This window comes from Oncorhynchus mykiss, chromosome 3, assembly GCF_013265735.2.
Source record: "Oncorhynchus mykiss isolate Arlee chromosome 3, USDA_OmykA_1.1, whole genome shotgun sequence".
In the NCBI taxonomy this organism is placed as follows: Eukaryota; Metazoa; Chordata; class Actinopteri; order Salmoniformes; family Salmonidae; genus Oncorhynchus; species Oncorhynchus mykiss.
The window spans coordinates 26,408,422-26,426,116 of NC_048567.1; the positions used below are offsets into that span (position 1 = coordinate 26,408,422).

Below are 17,695 nucleotides of genomic sequence, written 5' to 3' on the forward strand. Positions count from 1 at the left end.
CACAAGCACCATTAAACACCAAGTTATTTATTCAGCACACATTTTCATCCCATGAAAGCATACTCTTGAAATAAGCCACTTTTATTTTCAGGGAAGCTAATGAAAAACACAACAGGTAAGATATATAGGCAGGATAATATTAACATGATAACACTAAACAAAACAGCATTGCAGATATAAGGTCTGTAAGTCATCCATAAAATAAGGACAAACTTGTCAAATCAGGAGTGTTCCATCACCAGGAGGGCGGGAAAAAAAATAGGCACTGGAAAAATCAGTCAGTCAGTAATTTAGTCAAAAGGACTGGTACAACAACAAAAAATTGGTAGGCACCTGATTTTCCTAGGTTCTGGCCTTTTTCTAGGGAGTTTTTCCCTAGCCACCATGCTTCTACACCTGCATTGCTTGCTGTTTGGGGTTTTAGGCTGGGTTTCTGTACAGCACTGAGATATCAGCTGATGTAAGAAGGGCTTTATAAATAAATTAGATTTAGGCTTAACTGCATTCAGTTGTGATACTGAGCAATCCAAAACAATGGTGAGGATGTGTACAGGTTGGTTATGTGTAAAATTTCATCAGGTTGCAAAACAAGTTGTGGTTAGGTTATGAGTCTGATGAAAAAGCTCTGTGTGTGTTGGGGAACTGCTGAGAGCTGAAGTCTGGGTCCTCTCTCACTCGTTTCTTTATGTCTTTCTTCACCTGATACAGAGGACAAAGGTGGCAATTACAAAAAAGGGTCGTTCAACATATAAATTGCATCATCGTTCAATATTGAAAATCACAACCAGTGGTGCAAAATGCTTTAGTTTGCTTTACAATTTATAGTTAACTTTTACTTCACTACATTCCTAAAGAAAATGTACTTTTTGCTCCATACATTTTCCCTGATACCCAAAAGTACTCGTTAGATTTTGAATGCTTAGCAGGACAGACATTGTCCAATTCGCACACTTATCAAGAGAACATCCCTGTTCATCTATTGCCTCTGATCTGGTGGACTCACTAAACACATGCTTTGTTCGTAAATTATGTCTGGGTGTCGGAGTGCCCCTGGCTATCCACAAATGAAGAACAAACAGTGCCATCTGGTTTGCCAAATTTACTTTTGATACTTGAGTAGTATTTTACTGGGTGACATTCACTTTTACTTGAGTCATTTTCTATTAAGGTAACTTGACTGGAAAATGGGTACTTTTTCCACAACGGCATATGTGGCAGCTCCCTAATGACCATTTACAATCGTGTCAATGTGTGACATCTGTAATATTAGGAGAAGCCATGGACTGATGGAACAGCTTGTTTTTCTGTCAGTGAGTGTTAGTGGAGGACTGTACCTGCTCTGCATATGCCTCCTGGAGCTCAGGGCTGTCAAGCTCCTCCTGCAGGTGGTCTGGGGAAGTGACTGGCCTGACTTCGGCCGTCCTTGCCGCCCTGCTCACTGCGTCAGAGAGGGAGAGAAGAGCGCCGTCCCCCTGTCCTGTCTGAAAACACACACCCTGGTCATACGCCAATCCAACTTAGTACAAGAATAAGCCCTCGCACTCAGATGTTGAACATAGCATGCTGATACTACAATGTGATCAGAGTTTACGTTAGCCCTGATACAGCAAGGCTCCCATGTTTTAGCCATGGAGGGTCAACTACAGCTAGGAATCAGTCTGCCAACAAAGCTTGCAGGATGCCTCCTATAAACGGAAGACTAGTGAGATCAGGGCTTGTCTTTTGTACATAAGTTAGTTTCATGCATAGGCAATCTATTTACCTTCCTGCGTTTGGCAGGCATCCCATGTAAATAGGCGTCAGACATGGGAGGCTGGGCCTTCATCTTCCTCTGGGTGATCAGGTCATGTCTGATGATCGGTACCCACTCCTATCACACAGAGACAGACATGATCAGAATGACAGACAGTTAAACTCACTATTGAGAACCATATAACTGCACATTGGATTTTAAGACTTGAATGGGTTTGGATGCAGATCCGATTAGGCGATTACACTTCCATTGTTGGATCATTTTCTTTCTCCCAAGAATCTGAACTACAAGTCAACGAAAGGTTTGCAAAAAATTCAGTATAAATTCAACTAGAAGCTTGTATGTAAAACGAAGAAAACGTCATGTGGAAGACAGAGATTGGCAAAGCAACTAAAGTGGACGAGAGGAGAATTGGACAAGTAGTTGGAGAGAGCTGAACAGTGATCTTACAGCAGGGACGGCAGCAGCCCAGGCCTCGGTCTCTCTACCAGGCTCCTCCCTCCCGCTGGCTTCAGCTGCTGCCATGGCGCCACCCAATGGCGCAGCCCCTCCGGTGGCTCCAGTTTCCCTAGGCTCTGCCCTAGTCTCCTGTGACGACGCCATGGCTTCCTCAGCTGTGGTGGCCGGGGCTGGGGAGTGAGTGTCCTCCATCTAAGGTGGGATAGAGAAAAGAGAGTTATGGTGAGGAACTAAAAGAGACAACACACCAAGGTATATTGAGGACAACAAAATTAATCTTACAAATACATTTTGAAACACTCACCTCTATGATCTGGGCACGTTGAGGCTCCTGTGCATTAGAAGCCTCCCCCTTGGAAAGAAACCATTTAACATATATTGCTTGAGTGGAATCTGGTAATGGAATCTATGACAATTATCGTAACGGACACTTGATTAGAAAATGATGGTATCCATGTGCATTGTTACATAGTAGTCCAGTAAATGAGCCTTCTAGAACACTAACAGTGTGCTTAAAAAAACAAACATTATGACCTGTTTGAGAGATGGTGTGTGTGTGTGTAATTACCTGCTGTGTGTGGACGGCATAATGCAGTATCTGGTCCTCTGTGACGGGGATGTGCTCCAGGATGACCTGCAGCCTCATGGTCATCATACTGGTCAGCCAGTTCACCAGGCTGGGGTTCATGTCAGTCGACAACGTCCTCTGTAACGGGAGAGGGGGTCAATCACAACCTACTGACCAGATTTCAGTCTGGTCATATCCATTTAGCTATTTTTTTCTAATCTATAGAAAGAGTATTATAAATCATCTGACAGAGACAAATGGGAGGGAAGGAGAAGAGACATTGAGTTGTAGGTTGTATATCATGTCATAAGGAACATTGAGTGTGTGTGTGTGTACTGACTATGCGGTGGTTGATGACAGAAGTGAGGGCACTCTGCTCTCCTCTCAGACAGTACAGGTTGAGGGCCAGACACTCAAACAGCCCCTGGTTGCACATCTGCAGCAGCTGCGGCCCAAACGTGTTGTCTGCAGGAGGTGAAAACACAGCAATACGTGACAAAAGCACTGACATTCATAGGCCAGGTCTGATGAATTGCGCCAATTTGGCACAATAAAGACAATGTTACCTGTGCAGCGGAGTATGTGTGTGGCGATACGCGTTAACTGATGTCTGAAGAAGGACAGGTTGGTCTGAGTGACGTTGACACCCTCCAACACTGCCACTGAAGACTGAAGGACCAAGACAAAGAGAGAAATGTGAGGGATTGATTCACCTCTGACCAACTGGCCACAGGGAGAATTTAAAAAGTGACTGATATTGAGCAATTTGAAGACCACTGACTATAAAAGGGGGCAGCCCAAGTGAACTACTGTACTTACAAAGCTCTCGGTAATGTACTCCTCAAGTTCATTGATGAGACCATCAGCAGCAGCCTATGATCACAATGAAAGAACCGAGAAAAATAACCAACGCGGGAGAGATAATGAGACTCATCAAGTAGCTCATCTAGCCCCATATGCAGTGACACTAATGACAGGTGACCGTAATGGACGCATAACAGTAATGACAGGTGACAGTAACATCCCAGATAGAGACGGTTATATAGACGGTGGCCCACTCACAGCGACATTGTGGTCAGTGGGCTCGCTCCCGTTGAGGTAATGCTGGGTGAAGAACTGAGACAGCTGGGTCTGGATGCGACCCAGGGGCTGGTTCTGGCCATGGAGCAGCAAGACCAGGTCCACCATGGAGAAGTTCTGACACACTAGGGTCAGTAGATCTCCAAAGAAACCTGAAGGAATAGAGACAACTGTGTGGACATGGAACAAAAACATTGAGGAAGAGAGAGCACGGGAGAAAGAGAGAGCACGGGAGAAAGAGATTACACTTCCTAGACAAAAAGAGAGAGCAAGGTACAAGAAAAAGGGAAAGAGGGAAACTAGAAAAAAAGGGAAGAAAGAAAAAATAAAGCAAACAAGACAGGAACTCTTACCCATGGCGTCCCCTGTGCCGGGTGTGAAGATGTTGCTGGTCTCGGAGAGCCTCTGGATGAACTGGGCGATGCTCTCAGTGTTGCTCTGAGGAGAGCCCAGGGAGCCCATCATGGTAGACAGGACCCCCTGTACAATCCCAGTGAACAACTCCGGATTCAGGGCCTCTCCCTGGGCTCCGGCACCGTCCCCCGTGGGAGGGTTAGGGGTGGTCCCGGGTGGAGGGGTGCCAGAGGCAAAGGGCTGTTGGGCACCATTGGGGGGTGGTGGGAAGACTGGTCCGGAGGCCTGAGATAGAGTGAGATGATGGACAGGGAGAAAATGAAATGTATCATATGAAAGATATGTAGTTAAGAAACCATTATGGTATTTTGGTACACGTCAGTTAACTGGAGGATGATGTCATCTTGGTTTCAACCATTCGGTTCTAACAGGCACTATGGCTATGTGTCCTAATCCACAAAATACACTTGGAACAAACTCCGATCCAGACACTGACCTGCATGAAGTCAGACACTCCCTGGACGAAGGCAGGCACTCCAGGCATGGTCACAGTGATGGAGGGTCCCATGGCCCCAGGAACTGTCCCCGCTGTCCCCAGGAGAGAGCCCAGGAGCTGGGCCAGGTCAGGGGGAGCTCCCTGGGGCATGGTGGGGATGGCTCCGGACTGGCCTGGGGGAACAGTGGTGCTAGGAGCAGGAGCAGGGGTGGGGATAGGGCCAGAGGAGGAAGAAGAAGAGTTGGAGGAGGATGAGGAGAAGGTATGAGAAGCTGAGGAGAAGGTATGAGAGGCAGAGGTGGTGGCTGTTTGACCAGCTGGGGGGGAAAGGAAGAGAGGAAATAAATTACAATGGGCTTATAGTACACTTAACACAGAGGATTCACTTTTAGTGTGATGGTTAACTAAGCAAAACCACCCACCCAAAAAAAGGAGTCTAGAGAGGTGGGGTGTATATGGTATTTCTAAGACAGCATACCCATCTGTCCAGGCATTAGGAGTTGTCCCACCAGTCCACTGATCATCTGATTGAGGGCAGCAGGAGGGAAGGGCTGTGGGGGAGAGGTCATAGGTCAACAGTTTCTATAAGCATATAATACAAACGTGGCTATGCCATTAAGACTTTCAGAGCACTACAGCATAAGACAATTGGTACTGTCGATGGAAAATGCCCACAATGACTAGCAAAACATGAAAGTCTCCGACTGAAATTCCAAGTCTGACAACTCCTTGTCAAAACTTGACTGAACTCTACAAGTCATTAACCTCAGTCCTGCACCAAACCCCCTATCACAAACATGCTCACCTGTCCTGGTTGCTGACCCATCATGGGGGGCACGCTAGCTCTAAGGTTGATGGTGGCCCCCCGCGTGCCAAAGGCGGGTGGAGGGACCCTGGGGGCAAAGGTGGGCCGAGTAAACACCACCCTGGCCTGGGGTGCCCCAGAAGGCGGGGGGGGGGCCGTGGGGGTGGTGGCAGGGGTGTTAGGGCCAGTGGTGGTGGTGGTGGTGGGGGTGTTAGGGCCAGTGGTGGTGGTGGGAGAGGTAGCGGTGGAGCCTGGGGGGGTAGGCTGGAGGGGTTGGCCAGGGATGGTGCCCCCGGTGGCAGCAGCCACAGCCTCTGTGTACTGGGCGATCTGCTGCATGATGGACTGCATGAAGTCTGGGTTCATCTGAACACCGGGAGGCATTTGGAAGCCTGGGGAGAAAGGATAAGAAAAGGTTTCTTTGTGCCTTGAATATTGGATTAAGGTATATTGGGCTTTCCTCTAGTCCCCAGTTTTTCGGAGATACAACCACAGGTACTAAACCATTATCATGAAGTGTTACCAACACTCACCTGGCTGCCCCATTCCTGCAGCGTTGGGCTGTCCAGCTGCCTGAGGAACACCAGAGTCTGTAAACACACGAACACAATGTTTGAACTGTAAACAGTGTGTAGAAACAAATGGACTTCGGTTTAACAAGCACATAAAAGAAAAACACCCTTCCAAAATTGAACGAGACCTATCGATTTGAGCAGTACAGGGACCTGTACGGTACTTTCTCTCAGAAAACACCATTTGGCAATAGGGAATAAATGCAACGGTAGAGCTATTCACTTCCAATGGGCCATTTGTGGACGAGAAACGGATGGACATGTTGTGGTAAAGCATTCAATCAGTGGCGGGTAGGGGACAACACACCGTCCGTGTTCATCTGCATCATGACCACCGGCATTGTCTGGTGGCTGATCCTGATGACCCGGGGGCCGGGCTGTCCCTGTCCAGCCTGCTGATTGGACGGAGGAGGCTGTGAAGGGGAGGTCTGTCCCTGACCTGGCTGGTCCGATTGGCCGGCGGCCTGACTGGGCTGGGCCTGTTCCTCTGTAGCTGGTCTGCCATTGGACGCCATCGTGACCGTGGCTCCCAGGTTCATCTGCAGATGAGTTTCAAAATGTAATTGACATACTGTGTTCCATTGGCAAACGATATCAAATGAAGTTTACACGAACCAATGTAACTAAATACACTACCGGTCAAAAGTTTTAGAACACCTACTCATTCAAGGGTTTTTCTTTTGACTATTTTCTACATTGTAGAATAATCGTGAAGACATCAAAATGATGAAATAACATATGGAATCATGAAATAACAAAAAAAAAAGTGTTCAAATCTAAATATTTTTTATATTTGAGATTCTTCAAACAGCCAACCTTTGCCTTGACAGTTTCATGAGGTCGTCACCTGGAATGCATTTCAATTAACAGGTGTCCCACAAATGAACTTTTAAGAAGGCACACCTGTTAATTGAGAGAATGCCAAGTGTGCAAAGCTGCCATCAAAGCAAAGGGTGGCTCCTTTGAAGAATCTCAAATACAAAATATTTTTTGATTTGTTTAACACTTTTATGGTTACTACATAATTCCATGTGTTATTTCATAGTTTTGATGTCTTCACTATTATTCTGCAATGTAGAAAATAGTAAAAATAAAGTAAAAATAAAGAAAAACCCTTGAATGAGTAGGTGTGTCCAAACTTTTGACTGGTAGTGTACGTAAGACAGAAATAATGTAATAGGTCTAAGTGTCTGCTAGGTGGCAACAAAACAAGTTTGACAATGGGATACAACACCGACTAACATGTAGCGGGATGTGATGGTGCACGGCTCCAGGCATGGACACTGGGGAGGTGTAGTGAGACATTGGCCGGATCACGTGTAGGTGGCGTGGGGTGGGGCTCAGCAGGTTGCAGCGCAGGTCACTAAGGGCAACCAGGGCATTGCCCAGGAGACGGAGGGCCTCGCCCACCAGGTTGAGAATCCGCTGGTCCTCCTCTCTTTCCTGTGTGTGACAAGAAGAGGGCTTAAGACATTTTCTGAGAACGTGTGTTTTGATATTTTATTCAGGTAGTCTTGTGGGGAAAGTGACAAGTATTGTAAGAGTCCGACTGCAATTCAAGGCAATACAGCAAACACGCATGACGTTTGTGTGAATTGTACCTAACCACAAAGCACTAAGTTATGAGGAATGCAGCGGTGAAAAGCTTACGGCGTTGGCGTATTCTGCGGTGGTAGCAGACTCTAGGATAGTGTGTGTTCTCTGGACGAATGGCTGAAGTCTCTCCTCCACCCTCCTCAGCTCTGAAAGCATCTCCACCAGCTCTGCTGGGCTGGGGTGACTGTCAAGGGGAGAAGTTGTCCTTATTTACATGCATCACAGGTTAATTTACTTTACCAGGTAGGCCAGTTGAGAACAAGTTCTCATTTACAACTGCGACCTGGCTTAGATAATGCGACAAAAACAACAGAGTTACACATGGGATAAACAAACGTACAGTCAATAACACAACAGAAAAAATCTATATAGACTGTGTGCAAATGTAGTAGGATTAGGGAGGTAAAGGCAATAAATAGGCCATAGTGGCGAAATAATTACAATTTAGCAATTATACACTGGAGTGATAGATGTGCAGATGATGATGTGCAAGTAGAGATACTGTAGTGCAAAAATAAATAACAGATTGGCTGTGTACAGGTGCAGTGATCTGCTCTGACAGCTGATGCTTAAAGTTAGTGAGGGAGATATAAGTCTCCAGTTTCAGTGATTTTTGCAATTCGTTCCAGTCATTGGCAGCAGAGAACTGGAAGGAAGGAAAGGCGGCCAAAGGAAGAGTTGGCTTTGGGGGTGACCAGTGAAATATACTTACTTACTGAAAACATGGCATGGTGATAGCAAACTGGATGTAGTCTGAGTAGAGTGTTGGAGGCTATTTTGTAAATGACATCGCTGAAGTCGAGGATTGGTAGGATAGTCAGTTTTACAAGGGTATGTTTAGCAGCATGAGTTAAGGAGGCTGTTGCAAAATAGGAAGACAATTCTAGATTTAATTTTGGATTGGGAGGTGCTTAGTGTGAGTCTGGAATGAGAGTTTACAGTCTAACCAGACACCTAGGTATTTGTCCACATATCCTAAGTCAGAACTGTCCAGAGTAGTGATGCTAGTCGGGCGGGCGGGTGCGGAATGCGATCGGTTGAAGAGCATGCATTTAGTTTTACTAGCATTTAAGAGCAGTTGGAGGCCACGGAAGGAGTGTTGTATGGTATTGAAGCTCGCCATGTGGTTTGTTAACACAGTGTCCAAAGAAGGGCCAGAAGTATACAGAATGGTGTCATCTGCAACCACAATGTCTAAAGTCAACTTTCATTGTGTTGATGTCAATGGCAGATTCTGTGTGAAACATTTTGCGTGCATGTCTCAAGTTCCGGATTAAGCCCTATTCTTCTTATTTCACATTAAATGCCCAAAACAAGTTTGATACATTTGTAATTCATCCAGCATCCTTTTTATTCACTATAGAGCAAAAAAAAAAAAACACATGCAGGACAGCGATAGTAAGCAATAACGTCTTACTTGGGTCCAGCTTGGGCGGCTCCCTCTGTTTGAGTGGAGGAAGAGAAGGATGGAGGGGTAGTAGATGGAGGTGGAGACGTGTCCATGGGCTGGGTGGAGGGAGAGGTAGTGGAGGAGGAAGAGGGAGGAGGTGCTGCAGCAGCAGAATCTGGTTGGGCTGAGGTGCCGCTTGGTTGACCCTGAGATTGAGCGACAAGGTAGCAGGTAAGGGGAGGATGTTGCGCAGTCATCTTAATTGAATGACTTCGAACTCAAATAGACCTGCTTTCTGAGACTCCCTAGAATATTTTCAAATAACATTTTGTCCAAATACTTATGTTTCACGTTTGAGCCAGTTTATTAACTAAAAACTAGGTCTATACTGTGGATATTCCTAGTTGTTATAATCTTTATAACTTAAAACCTCACCTCCATCCTCTCGATGAGAGCATTGGTGTCCCTCAGCAAGTTCTCAGCCAATAGCAGTCTCAGCCTGGGCTCACTCTGAACCGATTGGTCCATATCAATGTGCACATTCATGGAACCATTGCTCTGTGACAGCAAGAGTATTAGTTGACAGCTACTCAACATGTTAATTCACAGCATTTTGTATATACAGTTGAAGTCGGAAGTTTACATACACTTAGGTTGGAGTCATTAAAACTCGTTTTTTCAACCACTCCACAAATTTCTTGTTAACAAACTATAGTTTTGGCAAGTCAGTTAGGACATCTAGTTTGTGCGTGAATCAAGTAATCTTTTCAACAATTGTTTACAGACAGATTATTTCACTTACCATTCACTGTATCACAATTCCAGTGGGTCAGAAGTTTATATACACTAAGTTGACTGTGCCTTTAAACAGCTTGGAAATTCCAGAAAATGAATAACAGGCTTTAGAAGCTTCTGATAGGCTAATTGACATCATTTGAGTCAATTGGAGGTGTACCTGTGGGTGTACTTCAAGGCCTACCTTCAAACTCATTGCCTCTTTGCTTGACATCATGGGAAAGTCAAAAGAAATCAGCCAAGACCTCAGAAAAAAAATGTGTAGACCTCCACAAGTCTGGTTCATCCTTGGGAGCAATTTCCAAACGCCTGAAGGTAGCACGTTCATCTGTACAAACAATAGTATGCAAGTATAAACACCATGGGACCACGCAGCCGTCATACCGCTCTGGAATGGAGACGCGTTCGATCTCCTAGAGATTAACGCACTTTGGTGCGAAAAGTGCAAATCAATCCCAGAACAACAGCAAAGGACCTTGTGAATATGCTGGAGGAAACAGGTAAAAAAGTATCTAAACCTATATCTATATACACAGTAAAACGAGTCATATATCGACATAACCTGAAAGGCTGCTCAGCAAGGAAGAAGCCACTGCTTCAAAACCGGCATAAAAAAGCCAGACTATGGTTTGCAACTGCACATGGGGACAAAGATCGTACTTTTTGGAGAAATGTCCTCTGGTCTGATGAAACAAAAATAGAACTGTTTGGCAATAATGACCATCATTATGTTTGGAGGAAAAGGGGGGAGGCTTGCAAGCCGAAGAACACCATCCCAACCGTGAAGCATGGGGGTGGCAGCATCATGATGTGAGGGTGCTTTGCTGCAAGAGGGACTAGTGCACATAATAGATGGCATCATGAGGAAGGAACAATATGTGGATATATTGAAGCAACATCAAGACATCGGTCAGGAAGTTAAAGCTTGGTCGCAAATGGGTCTTCCAAATGGACAACGATCCAAAGCATACTTCCAAAGTTGTGGCAAAATGGCTTAAGGACAACAAAGTCAAGGTATTGAAGTGGCCATCACAAAGTCCTGACCTCAATCCTATAGAAAATTTGTGGGCAGAACTGAAAAAGCACGTGCGAGCAAGGAGGCCTACAAACCTGACTCAGTTAAACCAGCTCTGTCAGGAGGAATGGGCCAAAATTCACCCAACTTATTGTGGGAAGCTTGTGGAAGGCTACCTGAAATGTTTCACGTTAAACAATTTAAAGGCAATGCTACCAAATACTAATTGAGTGTATGTAAACTTCTGACCCACTGGGAATGTGATGAAAGAAATAAAAGCTGAAATAAATAATTCTCTCTACTATTATTCTGACATTGTACTTTCTTAAAATAAAGTGGTGATCCTAACTGACATAAGACTGGGAATTTTTACTAGGATTTAAGTGTCAGGAATTGTGAAAAACTGAGTTTAAATGTATTTGGCTAAGGTGTATGTAAACTTCCGACTTCCACTGTATAGAAATAGATAGTATGCATCCTCATGTATGGATTTTATCTATGTTATAAATCATATATTTGATTTCTTACCCCGGTGCTGGTGCTGACTCTGGCATTCCTTGCATTCTCTCCCAAGCCTGACATCATTTGCTGGACTGACATCTAAGAAGAGTGTAGTAGACGGTATAGGCTAGATATCAGTACTGATCCACACCAGGCGCTCAGGATATCATTATAAACCATGGAACAATGACAGATTTGATCCAAAACACACAAAAGCTGCACCTGGATCTGCTGAGGGTCCATGACGTTAACCGGGAGGTTGAAGGTCCCCAGCATGACATAGCTGTTGGCGTTGCGGTCCTGTGGGGGCACTTGGGACGTTCCCTGGGAGGTGGTAGAGGAGGGCGTCGCTCCGGCCTCCGCTACCCCTGACCCCGAGCCTGGCTGGGAGGGCTGAGGGGGGGCCCGCTCCACCAGGTGGATGACTTTTCCACCGACGTCTGAGACACAGAGGAAAAAGAGAACAAGGTATATCATCTCTATTCATGTGCTCCATCAATCTTATCAGTTGATGTGCATAGCAGCCAAACAGCAATTACATGATGGGTTCGCAAGAGTTCTGATGGTGTGCAGTTGTATAATAGGCTTACATCTGTGCATTACTGGCCTTGTAAGTCATGGAATAAGTGAATAAGAGAGTTATTCTATATATCACATTTAGACAATGTGCTTCTACATCTGCATTGCTTGCAGTTTGGGGTTTTAGGCTGGGTTTCTGTACAGTACTTTGTGACATCGGCTGATGTAAAAAAAAAAGCAGGCTTTATAAATAAATTTGATTGAGACAAAGATGTCTGGCTGTTTGCTGCGTTTCTGTTCTGTGTTGACAGATGCTTTGCTGCAGCTGTGTGCTGCTCCAGATCAAACTGTCGGGACTAATTTCATGTTTATTAGCATGTGGCCGTTTTGTATTGATTCCAGACCGCTCCACAGACAGCATTACTCACTGTACTCTGTCAGTGTCCTCTCATCCTGCAGGACTCGGCCCTGGTAGATCAGCCTCTGTTTGTCCACAGGAATCCCAACTGAAGTGGCAATGTGCTCCTTGAACTCTTTCACTGTCAACTAAGAAAAAGACACTGGTGTGAAGATTAGGCCTATATCCAGTACATGTAAGGCTACTGTGAAAGTGCTCCATTGGAAATGAGAACGTACCTGGCCGCCTACAGTGTAACTTCGGCTCTGGGAGTCCAAAGTTTTGACAGTCACCTCTATATCAGCACCCGGTTCCTCCATGGTTACGTTCACCCTGTGTGTAAAGTGACAGGGGCAATAGAATAGAGTATCATATCAATGCTGTCATGAATATCATTATGTAAGGGATAATCAATGAGGGGCTACGCGCTAGCAGAGTGGAACTAATCTTCCACAGAGTTGCAATATTTTCCTGAGAACACAGAGCCCTGAGTTGATTACCTCTTTTATACCATGGTTATAACAAAGCTGCGACCTAACCAAATTCACATAGAAAAGTGAGTTATAGATCTGTCGTTCTCATTGAAAGCAAGTATATGCAGTAAATATGTTCTATGTACGCTAGTTCTATGCTTCCGTTCTTAAGTATTTTTTGTTCATCTTTTACTTTCGTTTTACTACACCAGCTTCAAACAGCTGAAAATACAATATGTTTGGTTATGGAAAATATATTTCACAGAAATGTAGATGATACAATGATTCTCGAAACTGTTTTGTCATTAAACTTAAATTAGGCAAACTATTAGAATGTTAGCTAACAGGAAATGGCACAGTTATTTCTGCATAGTGCACCTTTAACACTTTTGCCACATCCACTGAAGTAGCAAGCAAGTTAACTATAGTGCTGTTATAGTTGCCTTGGTAACGAAACAAACAGAGTTACTAGTTAAGCTAACCAAGCCATCAGTCCTAGCTTGCTATTAGGAAAATCGATTTCAATGTTTTCAATTCGACTTTTGCTATCAAAAAGCAGCTCAAACGTATAAAATGGCCATTGAATTCTACCATGCTGATGTACCGTGCGTTATAAGAAGATAATGTACGGTCTAAAATGCTCTTGAAGCCAATCAGAAACGAGGATTCAACAATATCCATGGTATAATGTGGCTAATATAATTTAAATTGGGTCGTTACCTAGCTAACTTTAACGTTAGCTAGCTACTACCTAAACAAAGATACTGTGTGGTCTAACGTTAACGCTCATGGAAGCTGCCATAGCTATCTAGCTAAACTAGCTGACTGGCTAACATCCATGCCTTGAAGCAAACATGGTCAAACAAAACCTTTTCATGTCAGCGTTCACTTGATGGAAATCCATATTAATTGTAGATGGAACCTCTACAAAAGTGATGGTCCAATCAATTTCACACGAATATTGACAAAAAAACGACAAGTAAGTTAGCTAGGTAGCTCACAGCTGCGTTAGCTTTTAGCAAGCAGTTTGCGAGCTAGCCCTGAGCTAACGTTCCCATTAGCTGTATGAAGTTAGCTAGCTAGTTACTTACTAACTTACTCGATAGCTCCTACCTGTGAAGTTAAATCTTCCGATTACACCCGAATATTTGCCAATTATTCACCGATTATTCAGTGTTGAATGTAAAGCTAGCTATTTCCTCATATGATGATAGCAACTGCGGTTCAAGTAACGTGACATATGATTAGCTACCAGAACAGCTGTGACGTTTCAAACATACAGTAACAAATGGGATGTGCTCATGAAGTCAGTCCAACATGTTTTGCTTATATCTGTTAAATGGATCTGCTAGACAGCTAGATCATATCTCCAGTGCAGTTATAGTAGCAGTAAGGTGAGGATGTTTTTGTTAAAACCAGGCCTGTAGGAAATTAGGGGAGCCAAGAGGTTCAAGACCACATTAGCAAAGTGAGACATGATTTCCTTTCTTTAAAAGTCATCCCACCAAAGTGAACAGGGATTCCAGTTCCAACAAAGGCCTGAGACCGCTGGGATTATCAATTCACAGTTATGTAGTGATTGAGAGAGGAAGAAGACCCCAAGTGGGGCTTGAACCAGCAACCCTATGTTCATATTACTGGAAGGTGACAGTATGATAAAAGGGAAACAAAGTGCTCCTTTTTTCCTTTCTCGAAACGTGTTTGTTGTTTGATAACTGCAAGATAAATTGCGGTTGAAAAGCAGAAACATACTATGCAAACAAAAATATAATCTGCTGATAAATAAATGTTGTCTGGATTTGCATGTTTTGAAGCTGGTACACTTGTAGGAGAAAAGTCTATTGCTGTGTGCATGTCAATAATCCTGGCGTCTTTATCTCCTTTCCTACATTTTTATTTTACTAATTGAACAGAAACTCTAATCAAGAGACTAACCACTAGAGTATTTTCTAGTATGTAAGATGATGGATGACTACCAGGAACTAGTTTAGAGGGAGAGCTGAAATTGGGACTTGAACAGTGGCTCCTACAGCACAGGTAAGCATCTAATAGATACTGCCACACAAGCCAGCTCTGTGCAGAACCATACATTTAAAAACATTCTTGTGCATCCAGAGATCAGAGCTGCAAACATGGCGTGCCACAAAAAGCCTGGGCGTCTGGGCAGCGGCAGTACAATTTACAGAGGGTCAAGACCTGGGGTGTATTCATTAAACATACTGTTTCAAAAAGTTTTGCAACAAAAAACGTTTTGAAACGAAAACTAGAGTTTCTATTGGACAAATTCTGGTAGTTCCCGTTTCGTTTGCTTCCGTTGGATTCTTGAACTGTAAACGGTTTCATTTACAAGACGTAATGAACACACCCCTGCTGCTCAGGGCAATCGAAAAAGAGATTAATGAAGTCCCTTTGGAAGTTGGACTGAAATGCACCCTTTATTTTTCCTCTGAATTTGGTAGCCTAGCCAGGAACCCAACCTGATGTAACGGTTCATGGAATCCAGTCTACTTGGAGAGTGAACTGATCAGAAGATAGATATAGCCTAAACAAAACAAGCTGGATAGACTATGGTGAACTACCTTGGTGGGTCGATGACTGGTACCCACTCCTCCTGTTCTTCTTCCTCGGTCTCGTCGGTGTCGTAATCTCTTCTCCTCGGTGGCGATGTATCGCCGACCATTGGTTCGAACAAGTATGGCTGGATTGGCCCACTACGCACGTAATCTGCAAATTCTTCCCAGGATGACGAATCTCCATCATCTGTGTAGCTGCCAGTGTCTGTTAAATCTTCATCCGCCGAGACATCAAAGTTTATTAAATTGCGGTCATTGTCTGCCATGTTCCCACGTGCGAATTCAGCAAGCCAGCTAACTTTATGATGATTTGAATTTAAGTGGAAACTGCTAGATATCTAGCTTTACATAGTTATGAAGAAAACTAAAGATACATTTTGCAGATAGCCACCTCTTCAGACTCATAAACTAGTTTACATTTACAAATAATTTGACATTATTCAGAAAGGCAGGCGGAAAACACACACCTGAAAAGGAGTACAGTGCATCTCTACTCAAAAGTTTCAGGTCTTCCTCGGGTTGTATCCTTTCACCTGCACTAAAGTGTCTGGTTGACAACAACACCAAAACGTTGTCAGGGGAGGGCACACTTCCGCGCTGTCTGGGAGGCGGGAACTGTAGTAGATGCTAACAGCCAATGAAATCAAACAACCCACCCGAATTAGACAACAATTGAACAACGGGACGGGAGCCACGAATCTGCGCAGGTGCTGGTTTGAGGAGGTTCGATTAATCTCGCGCGTACACCCGTATAGGCATGTTTTACACTGGCGGAATGTTGAGGCATTCGAGTTGGGGGCGTGAGCCAGGTGCCCTGCTCTGTCTGATGGAGAAGTCAGCTCAAAACAGAAGTGACGTAATAAGCACGTGTAGTAATTATTTCTATCTGTTTTCCCAAACGCTAAATCTGCATTCCTAATGAAAACGTATTTTGTGTAACATATATGTTGTATATTTCTGGATGATGCACCATGTCTTGCAATATAAACTGTTTACTCTAAACTGAAACAGTTTTGATTGGACAAATTTGGGTAGGTCCCTATTCCATTTGGTTCTTAAACAGTAAACCGTTTCTGTTGATGTAATGAATACAGCCCATGTGTAATCTAGTTGGTATGTTTGTTTGCACTGCTTTGGTTCAGTGGAGGCTCCTCAGAGGAGAAAGGGGAGGACCACCAAGCACAACGTGGATTCAGTGTGTAAATCAGAAAGATGTGTCAGCATCGAGTAATTATCTTTGGCCCCCTCCCAGTTAGTGGGTGATAAAAATCCACAAAATGGCAGCGGAAGAAATGGCAGCAGTTTTACAGCGCCCAACCAATTGTGCCATTATGTGGTTTAGTAGGAAAGCTGCCGTTACAGTCAATATTACTCACCAACGTGCAATCATTGGACAATAAATTAGACGAGGTACAATCACGAATATCCTACCAACGGGACATCAAAAACTGTAATATCCCATGTTTCACGGAATCGTGGCTGAATGATGACATGGATATTCAGCTAGCGGGATATACGTTGCACGGGCAGGATAGAACAGCACGACGAGGGGGGGGGGGGGGGGGTCTGTGCATATTTGTAAACAACAGCTGGTGCACAAAATCTAAGGAAGTCTCTAGATTTTGCTCGCCTGAAGTAGAGTATATTGTGATAAATTGCAGGCCACAGTACTTGCCTAGAGAGTTTTTAGCTATACTTTTTGTGACTGTTTATATACCACCACAAACAGATGCTGGCACTAAGACCGCACTCAGTCAGCTGTATAAGGAAATAAGCAAATAGGAAACCACTCACCCAGAGGCGGCGCTCCTAGTGGCCGGAGACTTTAATGCAGGGAAACTTAAATAAGTTCTACCAAATTTCCATCAACATGTTAAATGTGCAACGAGAGGGAAGAAAATTCTAGATCACCTGTACTCCACACACAGAGACGCGTACAAAGCTCTCCCTCGCCCTCCATTTGGTAAATCCGATCACAACTCTAACCTCCTGATTCCTGCCTACAAGCAGAAATTAAAGTAGGAAGCACCATGAACTCGATCTATAAAAAAGTGGTCGAATGAAGCAGATGCTAAATTACAAGATTGTTTTGCTATCAAACACTGGAACATGTTCCGGAATACTTCCGATGACATTGAAGAATACACCACATCAGTCACTGGCTTTATCAATAAGTGCATCGAGGACGTCGTCCCCACAGTGACTGTACATACATACCCCAACCAGAAGCCATGAATTACAGGAAACATTCGCACTGAGCTAAAGGGTAGAACTGCAGCTTTCAAGGTGCGGGACTCTAACCCGGAAGCTTACAAGAAATCCCGCTATGCCCTGCAAGGAACCATCAAA

The 17,695-nt window shown here is 44.2% G+C and overlaps 1 protein-coding gene across 6 annotated transcripts; it reads right to left on the minus strand.

Annotated features, from left to right (window-relative positions):
- Window positions 1-62: 62 nt before the first annotated feature.
- LOC110503977 (large proline-rich protein BAG6) lies at window positions 63-15,944 on the minus strand. Of its 6 annotated transcripts, XM_036973513.1 has the most exons (26): window positions 15,814-15,944; window positions 15,353-15,560; window positions 12,540-12,633; window positions 12,332-12,449; window positions 11,607-11,824; window positions 11,412-11,483; window positions 9,509-9,631; window positions 9,101-9,279; window positions 7,738-7,867; window positions 7,330-7,530; window positions 6,395-6,626; window positions 6,049-6,105; window positions 5,516-5,907; window positions 5,189-5,261; window positions 4,711-5,027; window positions 4,214-4,499; window positions 3,843-4,012; window positions 3,600-3,653; window positions 3,347-3,449; window positions 3,121-3,245; window positions 2,781-2,918; window positions 2,517-2,564; window positions 2,204-2,404; window positions 1,763-1,870; window positions 1,335-1,481; window positions 63-699 (listed from the first exon to the last, which is right to left on the minus strand). In XM_036973513.1, the coding sequence occupies exons 2-26, from the start codon at window positions 15,451-15,453 to the stop codon at window positions 604-606; spliced, it is 3,783 nt and encodes a 1,260-aa protein (XP_036829408.1). In that variant the 5' UTR covers window positions 15,454-15,560; window positions 15,814-15,944; the 3' UTR covers window positions 63-603. The 6 variants fall into 6 exon arrangements, with proteins under 6 accessions (XP_036829408.1, XP_036829400.1, XP_036829391.1 ...); XM_036973505.1 differs by having other exon boundaries at window positions 6,527-6,626; window positions 15,353-15,902; XM_036973496.1 differs by having other exon boundaries at window positions 15,353-15,902.
- Between the last annotated feature and the right edge of the window lie 1,751 nt (window positions 15,945-17,695).

Excerpts from the sequence above, each read along its gene's own strand:
- LOC110503977 (XM_036973496.1), bottom strand. The coding sequence starts at position 15,612 with ATGGCAGACAATGACCGCAATTTAATAAACTTTGATGTCTCGGCGGAT. Across the intron at positions 6,627-7,329 it reads ACCATCACATCCCGCTACAT|ATGAACCTGGGAGCCACGGT; the intron begins GTTAGTCGGTGT and ends ACTCATCTGCAG. Across the intron at positions 5,028-5,188 it reads CCTAATGCCTGGACAGATGG|CTGGTCAAACAGCCACCACC; the intron begins GTATGCTGTCTT and ends TTTCCCCCCCAG.